At 48.0% G+C, this 19,630-nt stretch overlaps 1 protein-coding gene across 3 annotated transcripts in view; it reads left to right on the forward strand.

The window, feature by feature from the left end:
* Window positions 1-19,630, forward strand: part of LOC118379148 (interleukin-1 receptor accessory protein-like 1) — a 593,985-nt gene that overhangs the window by 329,113 nt on the left and 245,242 nt on the right. For all 3 annotated transcript variants that reach the window (XM_052513955.1, XM_052513957.1, XM_052513956.1), the window contains exon 6: window positions 9,961-10,035. In XM_052513955.1, coding sequence (XP_052369915.1) covers window positions 9,961-10,035 — 75 coding nt within the window. The remainder of the gene's footprint in view (window positions 1-9,960; window positions 10,036-19,630) is intronic.

Below are 19,630 nucleotides of genomic sequence, written 5' to 3' on the forward strand. Positions count from 1 at the left end.
CTCAATCCTGACATTTGTTAAAGGATACCCCCCAGAGAGCCTGGCTTCCACCCTGCTAATGATTAGTGTTCTGCTGCTACCGGCTGCACAATGTAGGGTTGTAACTGATGGCAACCTCCAAAAGGGGGAGTGGAGGGATACTTCACACTAATGGCCCCAAATAGACAGAATTAATGGAAAAGGTTGAAGTAGGAAGAAGGAAAAGGGTTTTAAGAATACATTGCAATCCGCCCACCCCCTCACCATTACCACCAACCATTATTGGAAGCGTGGGGCAGGCAACACTTTACATTCAGCGACGCTAGAAGCTATCTATTCATTTGTTAGGCAGGGCTGGTACAGTGTGATTACAGTGTAGCATTGTTCCTTAGTTCTGTAACAGTTATGGTATAGCATATTTATATAACTAGCATGTTGGAAGGAGAGAGAGAGAGAGAGAGAGAGAGAGAGAGAGAGAGAGAGAGAGAGATGTGCAGAGAGATGTGCAGAGAGAATATATTATTGCAGAGAGAGAGAGACAGAGAGAGAGGGACAGAGAACATATATTATTGCAGAGAAGTTGAATATTTGTATTGAGCAAAGAGAAAGAGAGAAATATATATAATTACTTGACACATTGAAAAGAATTAACAAAACATTAAAAAAACAGAGTAAACTAGAATGCTATTTGGCCATAAACAGAGAATACACCGTGGCAGGATACCTGACCACTGTGATGGACCCAAAATGAATGAAAGATTTGACTATGTACAGACTCAGTGAGCATAGCCTTGCCATTGAGAAAGGCTGCAGTAGGCAGACCTGGCACTCAAGAGAAGACAGGCAACAGTACGTGCTCACTACCCACAAAATAAAGTGGAAACTGAGCTGCACTTCCTAACCTCCTGCCAAATATATGACCATATTAGAGACACATATTTCCCTCAGATTACACAGACCCACAAAGATTTTGAAAGCAATTCCAATTTTGATAAACTCCTATATCTATTGGGTGAAATACCACAGTGTGCCATCACAGCAGCAAGATGTGTGACCTGTTGCCACAGGAAAAGGGCAACCAGTGAAGAACAAACACCATTGTAAATACAACACATATTTATGTTTATAAATTTTCCCTTTTTTTACTTTAACTATTTGCACATCATTGCAACACTGTATATATATATGAATATGAAATGTCATATTCAATGTCAACATGTTTCCAGTGCCAATAAAGCCACTTGAATTGAATTGAGAGAGAGAGAGCGAGAGTGAGACAGAGAGAGAGAGAGAGATGTGCAGAGAGAATATATTATTGCAGAGAAAAAGAGACAGAGAGAGAGGGACAGAGAACATATATTATTGCAGAGAACTGGAATATTTGTAATTGAGCAAAAAACTGAAACAGTACAAATTGCGGTATATATACTGAATATTCTATATTTATATATTATCTATGGACTAAGACCATTTTCCCCTACAAATAGCTCTTGGAATTAATGGTTAACACTTTTCTACAACCAAGAGAATGAATGATGTGGAGTTTCTGCTTGTATCTGAACCAAAACAGTATGCTTTGACAGTTTAACTTAGTGATCAGGCAGATGGCGCCGATAGAGATGGCAGCTTCGCTTCGAGTCTTTAGGAAACTGTGCAGTATTTTGTTTTTATATGTATTATTTCTTACATTGTTAGCCCAGAAAACCTTAAGTGTTGTTACATACAGCCGGGAATAAGTATTGGATATAAGAGAGACGTCAACTTACCAGCACAACCAGCACTGTCACGTTCTGACCTTTATTTCCTTTGTTTTGACTTTATTTAGTATGGTCAGGGCATGAGTTGGGGTCGGCAGTCTATGTTTGTTTTTCTATGTTTGGTTTCTGTTTCGGCCTAGTATAGTTCTCAATCAGAGGCAGGTGTCGTTAGTTGTCTCTGATTGAGAATCATACTTAGGTAGCCTGGGTTTCACTGTTGGTTTGTGGGTGTTTGTTTCCGTGTCAGTGTTTGTCGCCACACGGGACTGTTTCGGTTTCGTTTCTTCACGTTTCTTTTGTTATTTTTTATTCAGTGTTCAGTGCTTTCTTTGATTAAAGTTATGGACCCTTACCACGCTGCATCTTGTTCCGATCCTTACTCCTCTTCAGACGAAGAGGAGATCTGCCGTTACACAGCACTACGACCAGGAATACGACTTTCCCAAGCGGATCCTTTGTCTGCACCTCGCAGGGCATTTGATCTGATTCCAGAGGCCGACCCAAAACAACACCGTCGGAGGAGAGGGTGCCGAGCGGTCTTCTAGTGAGGCTTTGGATGCGCGCACACCAACCACCGCTTCTGAGTATATTACTTGCTAATGTCCAGTCCCTAGTTAACAAAGTCGACGAAATTAGGACAAGAGTTGCTTTCCAAAGAGATATCCGGGATTGTAACAAACTCTGTTTTACAGAGACATGGCTAGCTGGGGACATGCTGTCGGAGATTGTACAGCCAAAGGGATTTTCAATGCATCGCGCCGACAGGAACAAACATCTCTCTGGTAAGAACAAGGGCGGGGGTGTATGTTTCATGATTAACAATTCAAGGTGTAATTGTAACAACATACAAGAACTCAAGTCCTTTTGTTCACATGAATTCCTTACAATCAAATGCCGACTGTATTATCTTCCAAGAGAACTCTCCTCAGTTATCGTCACAGCCGTCTACATCCCCCCGCAAGCAGATACCAAGACGGCCATCAAGGAACTTCACTGGACTTTACGCAAACTGGAAACCATATATCCTGAGGGGCATTTATTATAGCTGTGGATTTTAACAAAGCTAATCTGAGAACAAGGCTACCTAAATTCCAGCAGCATTTTGATTGCATTACACGAGTGAGTAACACACTCGACCACTGCTACTCTAACTTCAGCGATGCATACAAGGCCCTCCCCCTCCCTCCTTTTGGCAAATCTGACCACGACTCCATCTTCTTGCTCCCCTCCTATAGGAAGAAATTAAAACAGGAAGCGCCCATGCTTAGGTCTATCCAACACTGGTCTGACCAATCGGATTCCACACTTCAAGATTGCTTCGATCACGTGGACTGGGATATGTTCCCAGTACTCGCTCACCGAGTCAGCGGTAAGGAAGTGTATAGGAGATTTTGTACCCACTCTGACTATTAAAACCTTCCCTAACCAGAAACCTTGGATTGATGGTAGCATTCGCGCAATATTGAAAGCACGTACCACTGCATTTAATCATGGCAAGGTGACTGGAAACATGGCCGAATACAAACATTGTAGTTATTCCCTCTGTAAGGCAATCAAACAAACAAGTGTCCGTATAGAGACAAAGTAGAGTCGCAATTCAACGGCTCAGACAGGAAAATTACAAAAGGAAAACCAGCCCTGTTGCAGACATTAACGTCTTACTTCCAGACAAATTAAACAACTTCTTTGCGCACTTTGAGGACAATACAGTGCCACCGACACGTCACGCTACCAAAGCCTGTGGGCTCTCCTTCTCTGTGGCCAACGTGAGTAAAACATTTAAATGTGTTAACCCTCGCAAGGCTGCCGGCCCAGACGGCATCCCTTGCCACGTCCTCAAATCATGTGCAGACCAGCTGGCTGGTGTGTTTCTGAACTTATTCAAATCAAATTTAAAATCAAATTTATTTATATAGCCCTTCTTACATCAACTGATATCTCAAAGTACTGTACAGAAACCCTGCCTAAAACCCCAAACAGCAAGCAATGCAGGTGTAGGAGCACGGTGGCTAGGAAAAACTCCCAAGAAAGGCCAAAACCTAGGAAGAAACCTAGAACCCGTAGCACGTGCTCCAGCAGGTGTATCTCACTGGTCATCCCTAAAGCCAAAACCTCATTTGGCCGCCTTTCCTTCCAGTACTCTGCTGCCTGCGACTGGAACGAATTGCAAAAATCTCTGAAGTTGGAGACTTTTATCTCCCTCACCAACCCTACATCTGCTATCTGAGCAGCTAACCGATCGCTGCAGCTGTATATAGTCTATTGGTATATAGCCCACCCAATTTACCTACCTCATCCCCATACTGTTTTTATTTGATTTACTTTTCTGCTCTTTTGCACACCAGTATCTCTACCTGTTCATCTGATCATTTATCACTCCAGTGTTAATCTGCTAAATTGTAATTATTCTCTCCTATGGCCTATTTATTGCCTACCTCCTTATGCCTTTTGCACACAATGTATATAGATTTTTTTTCTACTATGTTATTGACTTGTTTATTGTTTACTCCATGTGTAACTCTGTGTTGTTGTCTGTTCACACTGCTATGCTTTATCTTGGCCAGGTCGCAGTTGCAAATGAGAACTTGAGAAAGTTTGCAGCCACTTCCTTATGTCTGAAACGCAGGCTTCTAGAGACAGCAATTTTGGGGCTTCACCATGTTTCATTGAAATCTACAGCTGTGTGTCATCCACATTGCAGATTTACAGTCAACATTATGTTTTCGAAATGACATCCCCAAGAGGTAAAATATATAGTGAAACAATAGTGGTCCTAAAACGGAACCTTGAGGAACACCGAAATTTACAGTCAATTTGTCAGAGGACAAACTGATATCTTTCTGACAGATAAGATCTAATCCAGGCCAGAAATTGTCTGTGTAGACAAATCAAATCAAATTTATTTATATAGCCCTTCGTACATCAGCTGATATCTCACAGAAACCCAGCCTAAAACCCCAAACAGCAAGCAATGCAGGTGTAGAAGCACGGTGGCTTGGAAAAACTCCCTAGAAAGGCCAAAACCTAGAATGAAACCTGGAGAGGAACCAGGCTATGTGGGGTGGCCAGTCCTCTTCTGGCTGTGCCGGGTGGAGATTATAACAGAACATGGCCAAGATGTTCAAATGTTCATAAATGACCAGCATGGTCCAATAATAATAAGGCAGAACAGTTGAAACTGGAGCAGCAGCACGGCCAGGTGGACTGGGGACAGCAAGGAGTCATCATGTCAGGTAGTCCTGAGGCATGGTCCTAGGGCTCAGGTCCTCCGAGAGAGAGAAAGAAAGAGAGAAAGAGAGAAAGAGAGAATTAGAGAGAGCACACTTAAATTCACACAGGACACCGAATAGAACAGGAGAAGTACTCCAGATATAACAAACTGACCATAGCCCCCCGACACATAAACTACTGCAGCATAAATACTGGAGGCTGACAGGAGGATGTCAGGAGACACTGTGGCCCCATCCGAGGACACCCCCGGACAGGGCCAAACAGGAAGGATATAACCCCACCCACTTTGCCAAAGCACAGCCCCCACACCACTAGAGGGATATCTTCACCAATTTGACCAATTTGGGTTTCCAATCTCTCCAAAAGAATGTGGTGATCGATGGTATCAAAAGTAGCACTAAGGTCTAGGAGCACGAGGACAGATGCAGAGCCTCGGTCTGACGCCATTAAAAGGTAATTTACCACCTTCACAAGTGCAGTCTCAGTGCTATTCAATCAATCCCAGTCTGCTGTCCCCACATGCTTCACAATGGCCACCATTGTTCCTGTTCCCAAGAAAGCTAAGGTTACTGAACTAAATTACTATTGCCCCGTAGCACTCACTTCTGTCATCATGAATTGCTTTGAGAGACTAGTCAAGGATCATATCACCTCCACCCTACTAGTCACCCTAGACCCACTCCGATTTGCTTACCACCCCAATAGGTGCACAGACGATGCAATCGCCATCACACTGCACACTGAGTACCTATGTAAGAATGCTGTTCATTACCTACAGCTCAGCATTCAACACCATTCAACACCATGTTTCCGACATTCAGTACCCTCCAAACTCATCATTAAGCTTGAGACCCTGGGTCTCGACCCCGCCCTGTGCAACTGGGTCCTGGACTTCCTGACGGGCCGCCCCCAGGGGGTGAATGTCGGAAACAACATCTCCACTCCGCTGATCCTCAACACTGGGGCCCCACAAGAGTGAGTTCTCAGCCCTCTCCTGTACTCTCTGTTCACCCATGACTGCATAGCCATGCACGCCTCCAACTCAATCATCAAGTTTGCTGACGACACTACAGTGGTAGGCTTGATCACCAACCGAGACGGCCTACAGGGAGGAGGTGAGAGACAGGGAAGGGTAGTCAGGTAGCTCCAGAACCCTACAGAGACAGAGAAGGGTAGTCAGGTAGCTCCAGAACCCTACAGAGACAGGGAAGGGTAGTCAGGTAGCTCCAGAACCCTACAGAGACAGGGAAGGGTAGTCAGGTAGCTCCAGAACCCTACAGAGACAGGGAAGGGTAGTCAGGTAGCTCCAGAACCCTACAGAGACAGAGAAGGGTAGTCAGGTAGCTCCAGAACCCTACAGAGACAGGGAAGGATAGTCAGGTAGCTCCAGAACCCTACAGAGACAGAGAAGGGTAGTCAGGTAGCTCCAGAACCCTACAGAGACAGGGAAGGATAGTCAGGTAGCTCCAGAACCCTACAGAGACAGGGAAGGGTAGTCAGGTAGCTCCAGAAACCTGCAGAGACAGGGAAGGGTAGTCAGGTAGCTCCAGAACCCTACAGAGACAGGGATTATGAGGCAGCTAGCTCCAGAATCCGATGGAGATAGGGAAGGTCGTGTAGGTAGGTGGCTCCATGCAGGTCCAGCTACATCTCTAGCCTGTCCCTGAGGATAACCTACAATACAGTACCTATTCTGTGTGTGTGTCTGTGTCTGTGGATGTCTGTAGTCATCTCAAAGAAGAAATTACAATCAGATAATGATGGGCGGCAGGGTAGCCTAGTGGTTAGAGCGTTGGACTAGTAACCGAAAGGTTGCAAGTTCAAATCCCTGAGCTGACAAGGTACAAATCTGTCGTTCTGCCCCTGAACAGGCAGTTAAACCACAGTTAAGAATTTGTTCTTAACTGACTTGCCGAGTAAAATAAATAAAAATAAATCCATAACTGGTTACATCAAAGGTAATATGTGGTATGAATTTCCTGTTTGAATCTCACCAAGCAGTCCATTATTAATATTCTGCCTCACAGTCAATACCAATGGATTTAGGAAACTCTGAATACATATTGTGTTTGGCCTATCATTGGTCAATGTTGAGTCCACTGTGGTACTACTATGAGTTCTCATCAAAGCAAAGTACTGCTCAGTTTCTCTCTTTCGGTTATCAAAACTATGGTCACCCCCCTGCCAAAATGCTGTCCACAGACTTTTTGTACCCTTTTCATGCCTGCCTCATGTTGGGACTAATCATTTTCGGGAACGACTGTGTTTTCTTTTTCATGTCGTGATTAAACAAAATATTCAATGCATATTTCATAAAGAAAAGGTAATTAACATAATGAGATTTTCCACGAGCGGAGCTCAGCTCTTGCTCCCGCCAGGGAAACATTTCATGGATCGAGGCTCTAGTTTGAGTTCGTAACTAACGAGTTTTGGTGTCACGATTTGGTCTCGGCCCTCTCTCTCTCTTCGAATGGGGACGGTGTCACGATTTGGTCTCGGCCCTGTCTCTCTCTTCGAATGGGGACGGTGTCGTGGTTTGGCTCATTAGTCATGAATTGAGACGGCACCACATTATCACTGCATGATGGAGAGTCATTTCACACAGTCACCAGAGAATAGGCTTTAATGTGTCAATTGAGAACCATTGACTCCCAAATGTCATCCATTTTGCTCCAAAGATGTTACTTTTCACTAAGACTGTGTATGGTACATCAATGACCTTTTTCAGTCCTGCTTTTGTCTCACCAAGATGTAGTTGCAAAGCGGTATGGACCATGCCAAACTGTTGCAACACTGGGTAGAAAGACACAGATATCCCCCCAAATAGATTTAGTGAAGGCTGTTTGTACCTGATGATAAATGAACACATTCAACTGCTGTTCTTTAATGAGCAAGCAGACTAGACTGGCAACACATACAGGAAACACCACACAGTGTACCTACACCTCTGACTACTACCTACTCTACAGCTGCCGTGTTGTTTTGTGCCAGAATTCATTCCCCTATAAGAGTTTCTCCCTGGCCGTTTTCAGACTCAGACTGAGTGTTCATACTCTTACTACTCTTAAAAAAGCATCTTAGATATGAGGACTTTCCAATGCCATTTTGAAGAGGGTGCCCAATTAAGCACTAATGATCATGGGATGGCCCTAAGTGCAGATCTTTTGTTACTTCTCGCTAGGCCTAATTGGGGCTGGTGTATTCCAATGGGGGTCGAAACAGACTGGAAACCAGTATCTTCACAATGGTGAATCATCTGTGACCTCTCATAGCTATGATTTTATCATCGCTGCAGTATCAAACAAGTGTTCATTAAATATGCATATCTACAGTAGAACATGGGGGGGGATAATTGCTGATCAGAAGAAGATTTTACTTGTCTCATAGGAAATATGTTACATAAGAAACCTTCCATTAATGATCCGTTTGAATTCAGGTCTAAGGGAAGAACCAACTAGTTTTGTCATTGTACTAGATTGCTTTTGTCCCTTCTTATAACTGTTATATGCACCGTGCATATGTTCATGTGCTGTTTAATGTACAGCTGACCTCTTTAGCTGATGCATTCGCTGCAGAAGACCCTGACCGTTACATTGTGAATAATGAGCATGATTAGTCATTACTTTTGGTAAATATGACATGTGAAGCTATAGAAGCAGATAAAAAGCCGAACACTCTATTGGACAGAGAACATTAGTTGACAAGAAGGATAACAAGAACAGCTCTTAAATTGACCAACAGCAGCAAGATAATCCTGCAGCAACAGGAAATGTGAATTATTGTGTGGATTATATATTTTTTTTTATAAAAAATTAAAACGTTTTTGGAGGGTGATACATTTTTAGTTAGGGCAAATCAAGTCTGACACAAGTGGAAATTGCAAACTTTAGAATCCCTTTTAAACCTTGAATACACTACAACTTTTCATTTCCTGCTGTGATCAAATTAAGATTCAACATTCAACCCACTACCTGGGTTCCTACCTCCTCCTTTGTAAAGCCGATTTATGTTGCCTCTGCTTCTTACGGTATACATTGCCACCACCACCACCACCACCAGTTATTTGCCTCTGAGTTAAAGGCTTTGAACAACAATGACAGATAAATACAAATACAGATTTCAGCGATACCATATGTTGTACCCAAGAATATTTCATTGCAGTGCGGATACATTTTTTAAAGTTTATGGTAAATAGGCTGGGCACTTCACAGAATATGGATATTAGATGTATTCTCTTGGTGCAGTCTGAGAATACACGAAGACTAAACCAATCGTAGCCACTTTAAATGCATCCGGAGCGCATGCAAGTTGGAATCCGGGCGGCTGAAAAACGAGCGTCCTGTCAAACGCAGCTTGGTACGATTAAGCTCATCATGACAGGATAGCACTTCCAGTCACACACTACATATTTCCCCTTGTCCTCCCTCTGTTGCTGGCTTGATCCATCTCACTCAACATCGAGGTTGCAGGGAATTCACCAATGGGTTATTTATAGGTATTTTGTTCTGCTGTGACGAGTCGTCGCAACAATATGACATATGAATCTGACATATGAATCTGACATATGTAAATAGCTGCTAAGATATCCGTGAACAGTACTGAAGCCCTTCCCTACATAACAGGGAATAAACCGGGGTTTGGGGTAAATACCCATCCAACCTGAATCCGTGTTCACACTGTAACACAGCCAGTCTAGTCACTGACGTGCTTGGTCCATAAGGTAGTGAAGCCGCTAGCTGGGATTAAAAACAGTTGCCAGGGTAAAGTTTTGAAGTAGATGGATGTTTGAGGCTTTTGGAGAAGGGGATATCCTTTAACAGTTTCCCTCTGTCTACTGCGTCAGCTTCCATACGGTACCTGCACTGTGTTCTCCTCTCACTCTTCAACGCTGTGCTCGGGTTTACGAAGACATTTTCATAAGTATATGGCTCAATGGACAAATGTCAGAAGTGTGGAAATGAATTGTAATGTGTGTTTTCTTTTTGTTTTCCAGCCCCTCTGACAGACAAGCCTCCAAAGATCCTGTTCCCCTCAGAAAGCAAACTCAGCATCCTGGAGCTGCAGTTAGGTAAGACACCAGCGGGTTTCTGTTCCCAGACAAGCACTGTCTCTGTGTGCTACTTTAACCAAAGATAGGGTCACTATTAGTACCACAGTAATGTTTTACCTTAGTAGATCATTTTACAAGGGGATATTTGCATTGATTCAAGATGGGTAGGCTTTACACTCAGTTTAGCCTGCTGTGAATAGAAAACCATCCAGTGTGGTTGTTACTGAGATTACTGGGACAACAGAAACTGCTATTTCCATGACATAGACTGACCAGGTGAATCCAGATGAAAGCTATGATCCCGTATTGATGTCACTTGTTATATCCACTTAAAACAGTGTAGATGAAGCGGAGGAGACAGGTTAAAGAAGGATTTTTAAGCCTTGAGACAATTGAGACATGGATTGTGTCTGTGTGCCATTCAGAAGGTGAATGGTCTAGACAAAAGATTGAAGTGCCTTTGAACAGGGTATGGTAGTAGGTGCCAGGAGCACCGGTTTGAGTGTGTCAGTTTCCCGTGTGTATCAAGAATGTCCAGCACCTAAAGGACATCCAGTCAACTTGACACAACTGTGGGAAGTATTGTATTCGGTGCATGTGACTAATAAACTTTGATTTGATTTGAGTCAACATGGGCCAGTCAGTATAGTCCACTCAGTATATATCACACTACTGGAAATAAACGATGAAATTGCCAGCGATGCTTTATTTGGAAGGCGAAATCAACTTGGACACAGGGAGCACCTGAGAGCTCTGCAGCCAGCCGACATGTTAAATTCTGTATGTTCTCTGAATGGCGAAAAGCATCTGATCTGGTTTACCTCAACATACAACATGGACACTGTCTGTGTTTGATCACCTGGATAATATGAGGAATGAACCTTTCTATCATTTAAAATGGGTTGATGTTAGTATTCCTGCTGATGATTGGCCTGGATCGCTACTGGAGTGACTGAGCATGAATGAGGCTCTTTAGTGTGCCTAACCAGCCGCTCATCACAGGGATACATGGGATACTTCCTGCCGCGCTGTGATTGGCCCAGAGCACAAGCAGCTGCGGAGGGAGAGAAAATGGGTCATGATGGAGGTTTCCCTTTGATGTAAATGTGTCACGGTGATGAACACAGGAGGCGGAGGTACAACGTGGCAATCAGGAAAAGAGGTGCGAGTCATTATGTGGTTTATCAGATAAAATGTTTGGGGATGGAGGGTGATTCTACGCAGTCCATTCACTGACAGTGCTTAGGCCAGAAGTGTATATGCTATACTGAGCAACTAAGGCAGCAGTCAAATTACAGATTTGATTTTTTTTACTTCCCTGAAAGATTCTGCATTTTCTGACTGAGAAAATTCACAGTAAATTCTGTAGACACTGTTGATCTCTGTATCCAAACATGTTTCAACATGGAAGAGATCAGGTTTGGAACTACAGTGTATCTGGATTGGTGGGGGTCCTGTTTTCATGCTCACCCGTGCTTTAATATGGTTTCCCAGTCATCATAATACATGGGGGGGAGCCTGTTTGAAGTTCCAGCTATACAAAATCCTGTCACTTACTCTCATTGTCACGGTAACATGTTCATGTCACCACCTCAGAAAGGGTAGTAAGTGAGGGGGTAGAAAGTGGAGAGAGGGGTTGGAGAGGGAAGGAGAGGGGGTGGAGAGGGGAGAGGGGGGGTGGAGAGGAGAGAGAGGGGGTGGAGAGGGAAGTGAAGGGGTAGAAAGTGGAGAGAGGGGAGTGAAGGGGTGGAGAGGGGAGGGTGGGAGAGGGGGTGGAGAGGGTATAGAGGGGAGGGTGGGAGTGGAGTTGGAGAGGGGAGAGGGGGTAGAGAGGGGAGAGAGGGGGTAGAGAGGGTGTAGAGGGGAGGGGGTGGAGAGGGGGGTAGAGGGGGTATAGAGAGGGTGCAGAGTGGAGAGAGGGGATGGAGAGGGGAGAGGGGATGTATAGGAGGTGGAGAGAGGGGGTGGAGAGGGGAGAGAGGGGAGAGAGAGTGGATGGAAAGGGAGTGGAGAGAGGGGATGGAGGGGGTGGAGATTGGGGAGAGAGAAGAGAGAGGGTAATGTTTAATATTCATTCCCTCATAAAATATCTAAACATAAATGGTTACAGTTGACAGTTAATTTGGTGAGCACGAGAGGAGGAAGAGAAGAGAGGAGGGATGGAGAAAGGGAAAATAGAGAGAGGAGGAGTGAGGGAGAGAGCAGGAGTGAAGGAGGGAAGGAAGGATGATGAGAGATGGAGGAAATGAGAGGAGAGTAATTGGGGGACAGGAGAAATGACAGAAGAGACAGCAGGGAGGAAGGGAGAGGAGAGATGGAGAAAGGGGAGAAGGAATGGAGGAGGACAGGAGATGAAAAGAGAGGGAGCCGTAAACTGCAGGCCCAAATGAATCAACACCTATTTTTTCTCTTACAATTTCACAATCGATTCCCTAATAGTTATTTAATTAAAACGTGTTGAATAAATGCTTGCTGTGGCCCTGGGTGGGCAGCATTACTGTGTCTCCTCAAGGCCCACCCAGCAGAACAAATCAGATACCTCATTGTGTCGGTGAGTCTGTTACACCATTAGATGCATTATGTTCACAGTGTTGCATTGTAGGACTGTATCCTCCTTGCTAGCGCACCCTAGGTGTGTTTTCATGAGAGATTGGTTAGCAGAGGAAATGGTGAACCTGTATTGACCTTTGGCAGCCTAAAGAAGTGATGACATGTTTGCCTGCTAATGTAAATAACATCCCACTCTGTCTAAAAGTAGACCAAACAAAAAGTCATGTGTTTCACCTTGGTCCAGATCTGGTGTCTGTATTTTCCCAAGGATGGATGTTTCATAATGCTTTTATCATAATGCTCTTAATGTAGTCAGTGAGTACAACACTGTACAGTACCTTCTATCCAAAGAGAACTCAGAGTGACTCAGAGACCCCATTTAGGAGCACTCCCCCACCCCCACCCCTTAAAAAGAGCAGCACCCTCCCACACCCTACCCCCACCCCTTCATAAAGAGGGGCACCCTCCCACTCCCCCAACCTACCCCTTCATAAAGAGGAGCACCCTCCCATTCCCCCTCCCCCACCCCATTCATAAAGAGGGGCACCCTTCCCCACCCCTTCATAAAGAGGGGCACCCTTCCCCACCCCATTCATAAAGAGGGGCACCCTTCCCCACCCCTTCATAAAGAGGAGCACCCTCCCACTCCCCCACCCCGATCCCTTCATAAAGAGCAGCACCCTCCCACTCCCCCAACCTACCCCTTCATAAAGAGGAGCACCCTCCAACTCCCCCACCCCCACCCCTTCATAAAGAGGAGCACCCTCCCACTCCCCCACCCCGATCCCTTCATAAAGAGCAGCACCCTCCCACTCCCCCAACCTACCCCTTCATAAAGAGGAGCACCCTCCAACTCCCCCCACCCCCACCCCTTCATAAAGAGGGGCACCCTCCCACTCCCCCACCCCTATCCCTTCATAAAGAGGGGCACCCTCCCACTCCCACAACCTACCCCTTCATAAAGAGGAGCACCCTCCCATTCCCCCTCCCCCACCCCATTCATAAAGAGGGGCACCCTTCCCCACCCCTTCATAAAGAGGAGCACCCTCCCACTCCCCCACCCCTTCATAAAGAGGAGCGTCCTCCCACCCTCCCACCCCTTCATAAAGAGGAGCGTCCTCCCACCCTCCCACCCTCGCCCCTTCAAAAAGAGGAGCACCCTCCAACTCCCCCACCTCTTCATAAAGAGGAGCGCCCCCCCGCTCCCCCACCCCTTCATAAAGAGGAGCGTCCTCCCACCCTCCCACCCTCGCCCCTTCAAAAAGAGGAGCGCCCTCCCACTCCCCCACCCCTTCATAAAGAGGAGCGTCCTCCCACCCTCCCACCCCTTCATAAAGAGGAGCGTCCTCCCACCCTCCCACCCTCGCCCCTTGATAAAGAGGAGCACCCTCCAACTCCCCCACAACTTCATAAAAGGAGCACCCTCCCACTCCCCCACCCCTTCATAAAGAGGAGCGTCCTCCCACCCTCCCACCCTCGCCCCTTCAAAAAGAGGAGCACCCTACTACCCCCCCACCCCCTCATAAAGAGGAGCACCCTCCAACTCCCCCACCCTCACCCCTTCATAAAAAGGAGCACCCTCCCACCCCCACCCCTTCATAAAGAGCAGCACCCTCCCACACCCCTTCATAAAGAGGAGCACCCTCCCACTCCCCACCCCTTCCAGCACCCTCCCACTCCCCACCCCTTCATAAAGAGGAGCAACCTCCAACTTCCCCACCCCCACCCCTTCATAAAGAGGAGCACCCTCCCCACCCCATTCATAAAGAGGGCACCCTCCCACCCCCACCCCTTCATAAAGAGCAGCACCCTCCCACTCCCCCAACCTACCCCTTCATAAAGAGGAGCACCCTCCAACTCCCCCACCCCCACCTCTTCATAAAGAGGAGCGCCCTCCCACTCCCCTACCCCCACCACTTCATAAAAAGGAGCACCCTCCCACTCCCCACCCCTTCATAAAGAGGAGCGTCCTCCCACCCTCCCACCCGCCCCTTCAAAAGAGGAGCACCCTACTACCCCCCACCCCTTCATAAAGAGGGGCACCCTCCCACTCCCTCATCCTACCCCTTCATAAAGCGGAGCAGCCCCCCACTCCCCCACCTCCACCCCTTCATAAAGAGGACCACCCTCCAACTCCCCAGCCTCACCCCTTCATAAAGAGGGAGCACCGTACCACCCCCACCCCTTCATAAAAGAGGCACACCCTCCCACTTCCACCCTTTATAAAGAGGAGCACCCCCCACTCCCCCACCCCTTCATAAAGAGGAGCACCCTCCCACCCCCACCCCTTCACAAAGAGGGTCACCCTCCCCCACCCCTTCATAAAGAGGAGCTACCTCCCACCCCCCACCCCCACCCCTTCATAAAGAGCAGCACCCTCCCCCACCCATTCATAAAGAGGAGCACCCTCCCACTCCCCACCCCTTCACAAAGAGCAGCACCCTCCCACTCCCCCACCCCTTCATAAAGAGGAGCAACCTCCAACTTCCCCACCCCCACCCCTTCATAAAGAGGAGCACCCTCCCCCACCCCATTCATAAAGAGGGGCACCCTTCCCCACCCCTTCATAAAGAGGAGCACCCTCCCACTCCCCCACCCCTTCATAAAGAGGAGCGTCCTCCCACCCTCCCACCCCTTCATAAAGAGGAGCGTCCTCCCACCCTCCCACCCTCGCCCCTTCAAAAAGAGGAGCACCCTCCAACTCCCCCACCTCTTCATAAAGAGGAGCGCCCCCCCGCTCCCCCACCCCTTCATAAAGAGGAGCGTCCTCCCACCCTCCCACCCTCGCCCCTTCAAAAGAGGAGCGCCCTCCCACTCCCCCACCCCTTCATAAAGAGGAGCGTCCTCCCACCCCCCCACCCCTTCATAAAGAGGAGCACCCTCCAACTCCCCCACAACTTCATAAAAAGGAGCACCATCCCACTCCCCCACCCCTTCATAAAGAGGAGCGTCCTCCCACCCTCCCACCCTCGCCCCTTCATAAAGAGGAGCACCCTCCAACTCCCCCACAACTTCATAAAAAGGAGCACCCTCCCACTCCCCCACCCCTTCATAAAGAGGAGCGTCCTCCCACCCTCCCACCCTCGCCCCTTCAAAAGAGGAGCACCCTACTCCCACCCCCCACCCCTCATAAAGAGGAGCACCCTCCAACTCCCCCACCCTCACCCCTTCATAAAAAGGAGCACCCTCCCACCCCCACCCCTTCATAAAGAGCAGCACCCTCCCACACCCCTTCATAAAGAGGAGCACCCTCCCACTCCCCACCCCTTCATAAAGAGCAGCACCCTCCCACTCCCCCACCCCTTCATAAAGAGGAGCAACCTCCAACTTCCCCACCCCCACCCCTTCATAAAGAGGAGCACCCTCCCCCACCCCATTCATAAAGAGGGGCACCCTCCCACTCCCCCACCCCTTCATAAAGAGCAGCACCCTCCCACTCCCCCAACCTACCCCTTCATAAAGAGGAGCACCCTCCAACTCCCCCACCCCCACCTCTTCATAAAGAGGAGCGCCCTCCCACTCCCCTACCCCCACCACTTCATAAAAAGGAGCACCCTCCCACTCCCCCACCCCTTCATAAAGAGGAGCGTCCTCCCACCCTCCCACCCTCGCCCCTTCAAAAAGAGGAGCACCCTACTACCCCCCACCCCTTCATAAAGAGGGGCACCCTCCCACTCCCTCATCCTACCCCTTCATAAAGCGGAGCAGCCCCCCACTCCCCCACCTCCACCCCTTCATAAAGAGGACCACCCTCCAACTCCCCCAGCCTCACCCCTTCATAAAGAGGAGCACCGTACCACCCCCCCACCCCTTCATAAAGAGGCACACCCTCCCACTTCCACCCCTTTATAAAGAGGAGCACCCCCCCACTCCCCCACCCCTTCATAAAGAGGAGCACCCTCCCACCCCCACCCCTTCACAAAGAGGGTCACCCTCCCCCACCCCTTCATAAAGAGGAGCTACCTCCCACCCCCCCACCCCCACCCCTTCATAAAGAGCAGCACCCTCCCCCACCCATTCATAAAGAGGAGCACCCTCCCACTCCCCACCCCTTCACAAAGAGCAGCACCCTCCCACTCCCCCACCCCTTCATAAAGAGGAGCAACCTCCAACTTCCCCACCCCCACCCCTTCATAAAGAGGAGCACCCTCCCCCACCCCATTCATAAAGAGGGGCACCCTTCCCCACCCCTTCATAAAGAGGAGCACCCTCCCACTCCCCCACCCCGATCCCTTCATAAAGAGGTGCACCCTCCAACTCCCCCAACCTACCCCTTCATAAAGAGGAGCACCCTCCACTCCCCTACCCCCACCACTTCATAAAAAGGAGCACCCTCCCACTGCCCCACCCCTTCATAAAGAGGAGCGTCCTCCCACTCCCTACCCCCACCCCTTCATAAAGAGGGGCACCCTCCCACTCCCCCACCCCTTCATAAAGAGGGGCACCCTCCCACTCCCCCACCCCTTCAAAAAGAGGAGCACCCTCCCACCCCCACCCCTTCATAAAGAGGAGCACCCCCCCACTCCCCCACCCCTTCATAGAGAGGAGCACACTCCCAGAAATAACAATGCAGCCTCTGCTGGGTCAGTGACAGGGAGAGGAGCTAGCTTGCCTCACACACACACACGCACGCACGCACGCACGCACGCACGCACGCACGCACGCACACACACACACACACACACACACACACACACACACACACACACACACACACACACACACACACACACACACACACAGCTGGTCATTTCTAAATGATGTTGGTCCTTTGTGGAGCTGACTGAGTGGGTGACATCCTCTGGTCTCATTGTCCTCCACCAGGCTGACATTTCATCTGTGTCTGATGGAATTGAGGCCTGTGTCTGTCAGACCAGAACAAACAGCGACCACTCAACCAGGCCAGCTGTGTTGTCTGTGTGTTGGTCTCCCAAATGGCATCCTATTCCCATTGTAGTGCACTACTTTAGACCAGAGCCCCTCCGCTCTCTCTAAGCAATGGTCAAAAGGAGTCCAACGTAGAAGGACTAGGGTGTCATTTGGGAGACCAACACACAGGCAACACAGCTGGCCTGGTTGAGTGGTCGCTGTGTATTCTGGTCTGACTGACACAGGCCTCACTTCCATCAAAAATTAGAAAAAGGAGGAGAGGAAGGGGAGGAGATGGGGTGTCATTTGGCCTAGCAAAATGTCATTGAAAAGACGGCTATGCCCGACAGTCTACGTTCAGTTTTGAAAGTTGAAAAGACATATTTTTCATGTCATATAGGTTTGGATAGTACTTCAATTATTTATTTTTTCAATGTACTTGCAGGCTATACATATAGAAGCAGTATAGAAAATTGGTATATGAACAATTTTATTAACAATCGTACTCACAGTATTTATTTACAACATTCACTGACTAATTGTCTTTATTCCACTACTGAAGAAGCAGGTCAGTGTTCCATAGCCGCAGGCAGAACAGTTGAAACTGGAGCAGCAGCATGACCAGGTGGACTGGGGACAGCAAGGAGTCATCAGGCCAGGTAGTCCTGAGACATGGTCCTAGGGCTCTGGTCCTCCGAGAGAAGAGGAGAAAGAGAAAGAAAGAGAGAAAGACTTAAATTAAATTGCACTGACACTTTTAGTGAGTTTGGTACACATCCAGTGGATAGGGAGCTGTTTATCATGTTCAACATAGGAGGGCGATGCACAGGAAATAAGTCTTTCAGTAGTTTAGTTGGAATAGGGTCCAGTATGCAGCTTGAAGGTTTAGAGGCCATTACTATTTTCATCAATGTGTCAAGAGATATAGTATTAAAAAACTTGAATGTCTCCCTTGATCCTAGTTTCTGGCAGTGTTGTGCAGACTCAGGACAACTGAGCTTTGGAGAAATGATCTAATGATCATGATCTTTCCGTCAAAGAAGTTCATGCATTTTTCACTGCTGAAGTGAAAGCCATCCTCTCTTGATGAATGCTGCTTTTTAGTTACATTTTGGATTATTCTTATTCTCCTCATTTAATTGGAAAAATAGGATGATCGAGCAGCAGTGAGGGCTCTTCGATACCTCACGATACTGTCATTCCAAGCTAATCAGAAGACTTCCAGTTTGGTGTAGCGCCATTTCCGTTCCAATTTTCTGGAAGCTTGCTTCAGGGCTCGTGTATTTTCTGTTTACCAAGGAGCTAGTTTCTTATGACAGTTTTTTTTAGGGGTGTGACTGCACCTAGGGTATTACGCAAGGTTAAATGAAGCTCCTCAGTTAGGTGGTTAACCGATTGTTGCCTTCTGACGTCCTTGGGTACAAAACGCACATCGTCGTTTTCGGTAGAAAAATGTTTTCCATTTCTCAAATGAACACAACCCAGAGGCTGAGAGGTCAGAAAGTAATGTGAACAGCTGTGATGATGTGAAGTGATACTGTGCCGTAGTATTGGGGGTGTTAGCTGAGCGTAGCATCACTCAGTAGTCCAACAGTAGTCCCGGATCACACAGAGCTGCTGCTCCAGAGGGGGTTGGCACCTGGACACACACACACTCACAACATTGTCATAAATACACATATCATCACAACACTAAAGACTTCGTTGTACACTCACCTGTATAAGTAGTGGTCTCTCCCTGTCTGGAGCCAGGTAGCCCAGAATAATCCTCACCTGTATAAGTAGAATAATCCTCACGTGCAGGAGGAGAACACACCCTCTGCCACACCATGTCTGAGGACGTGCAGGTGGAAAACACACCCTCTGCCACACCGTGTTTAATAAGGGCGTGCAGGTGAAGAACACACCCTCTGCCACACCATGTCTGAGCACGTGCAGGAGGAGAACATACCCTCTGCCACACCATGTCTGAGCACGTGCAGGAGGAGAACATACCCTCTGCCACACCATGTATGAGGGCGTGCAGGTGGAGAACACACCCTCTGCCACACCCTGTCTAAGCACGTGCAGGAGGAGAACACACCCTATGCCACACCGTGTCTAAAGGCGTGCAGGTGAAGAATACAACCTCTGCCACACCATGCCTGAGCACGTGCAGGTAGTGGAGAACACACCCTCTGCCACACCATGTCTG

This window comes from Oncorhynchus keta, unplaced genomic scaffold, assembly GCF_023373465.1.
Source record: "Oncorhynchus keta strain PuntledgeMale-10-30-2019 unplaced genomic scaffold, Oket_V2 Un_scaffold_14384_pilon_pilon, whole genome shotgun sequence".
NCBI lineage: Eukaryota > Metazoa > Chordata > Actinopteri > Salmoniformes > Salmonidae > Oncorhynchus > Oncorhynchus keta.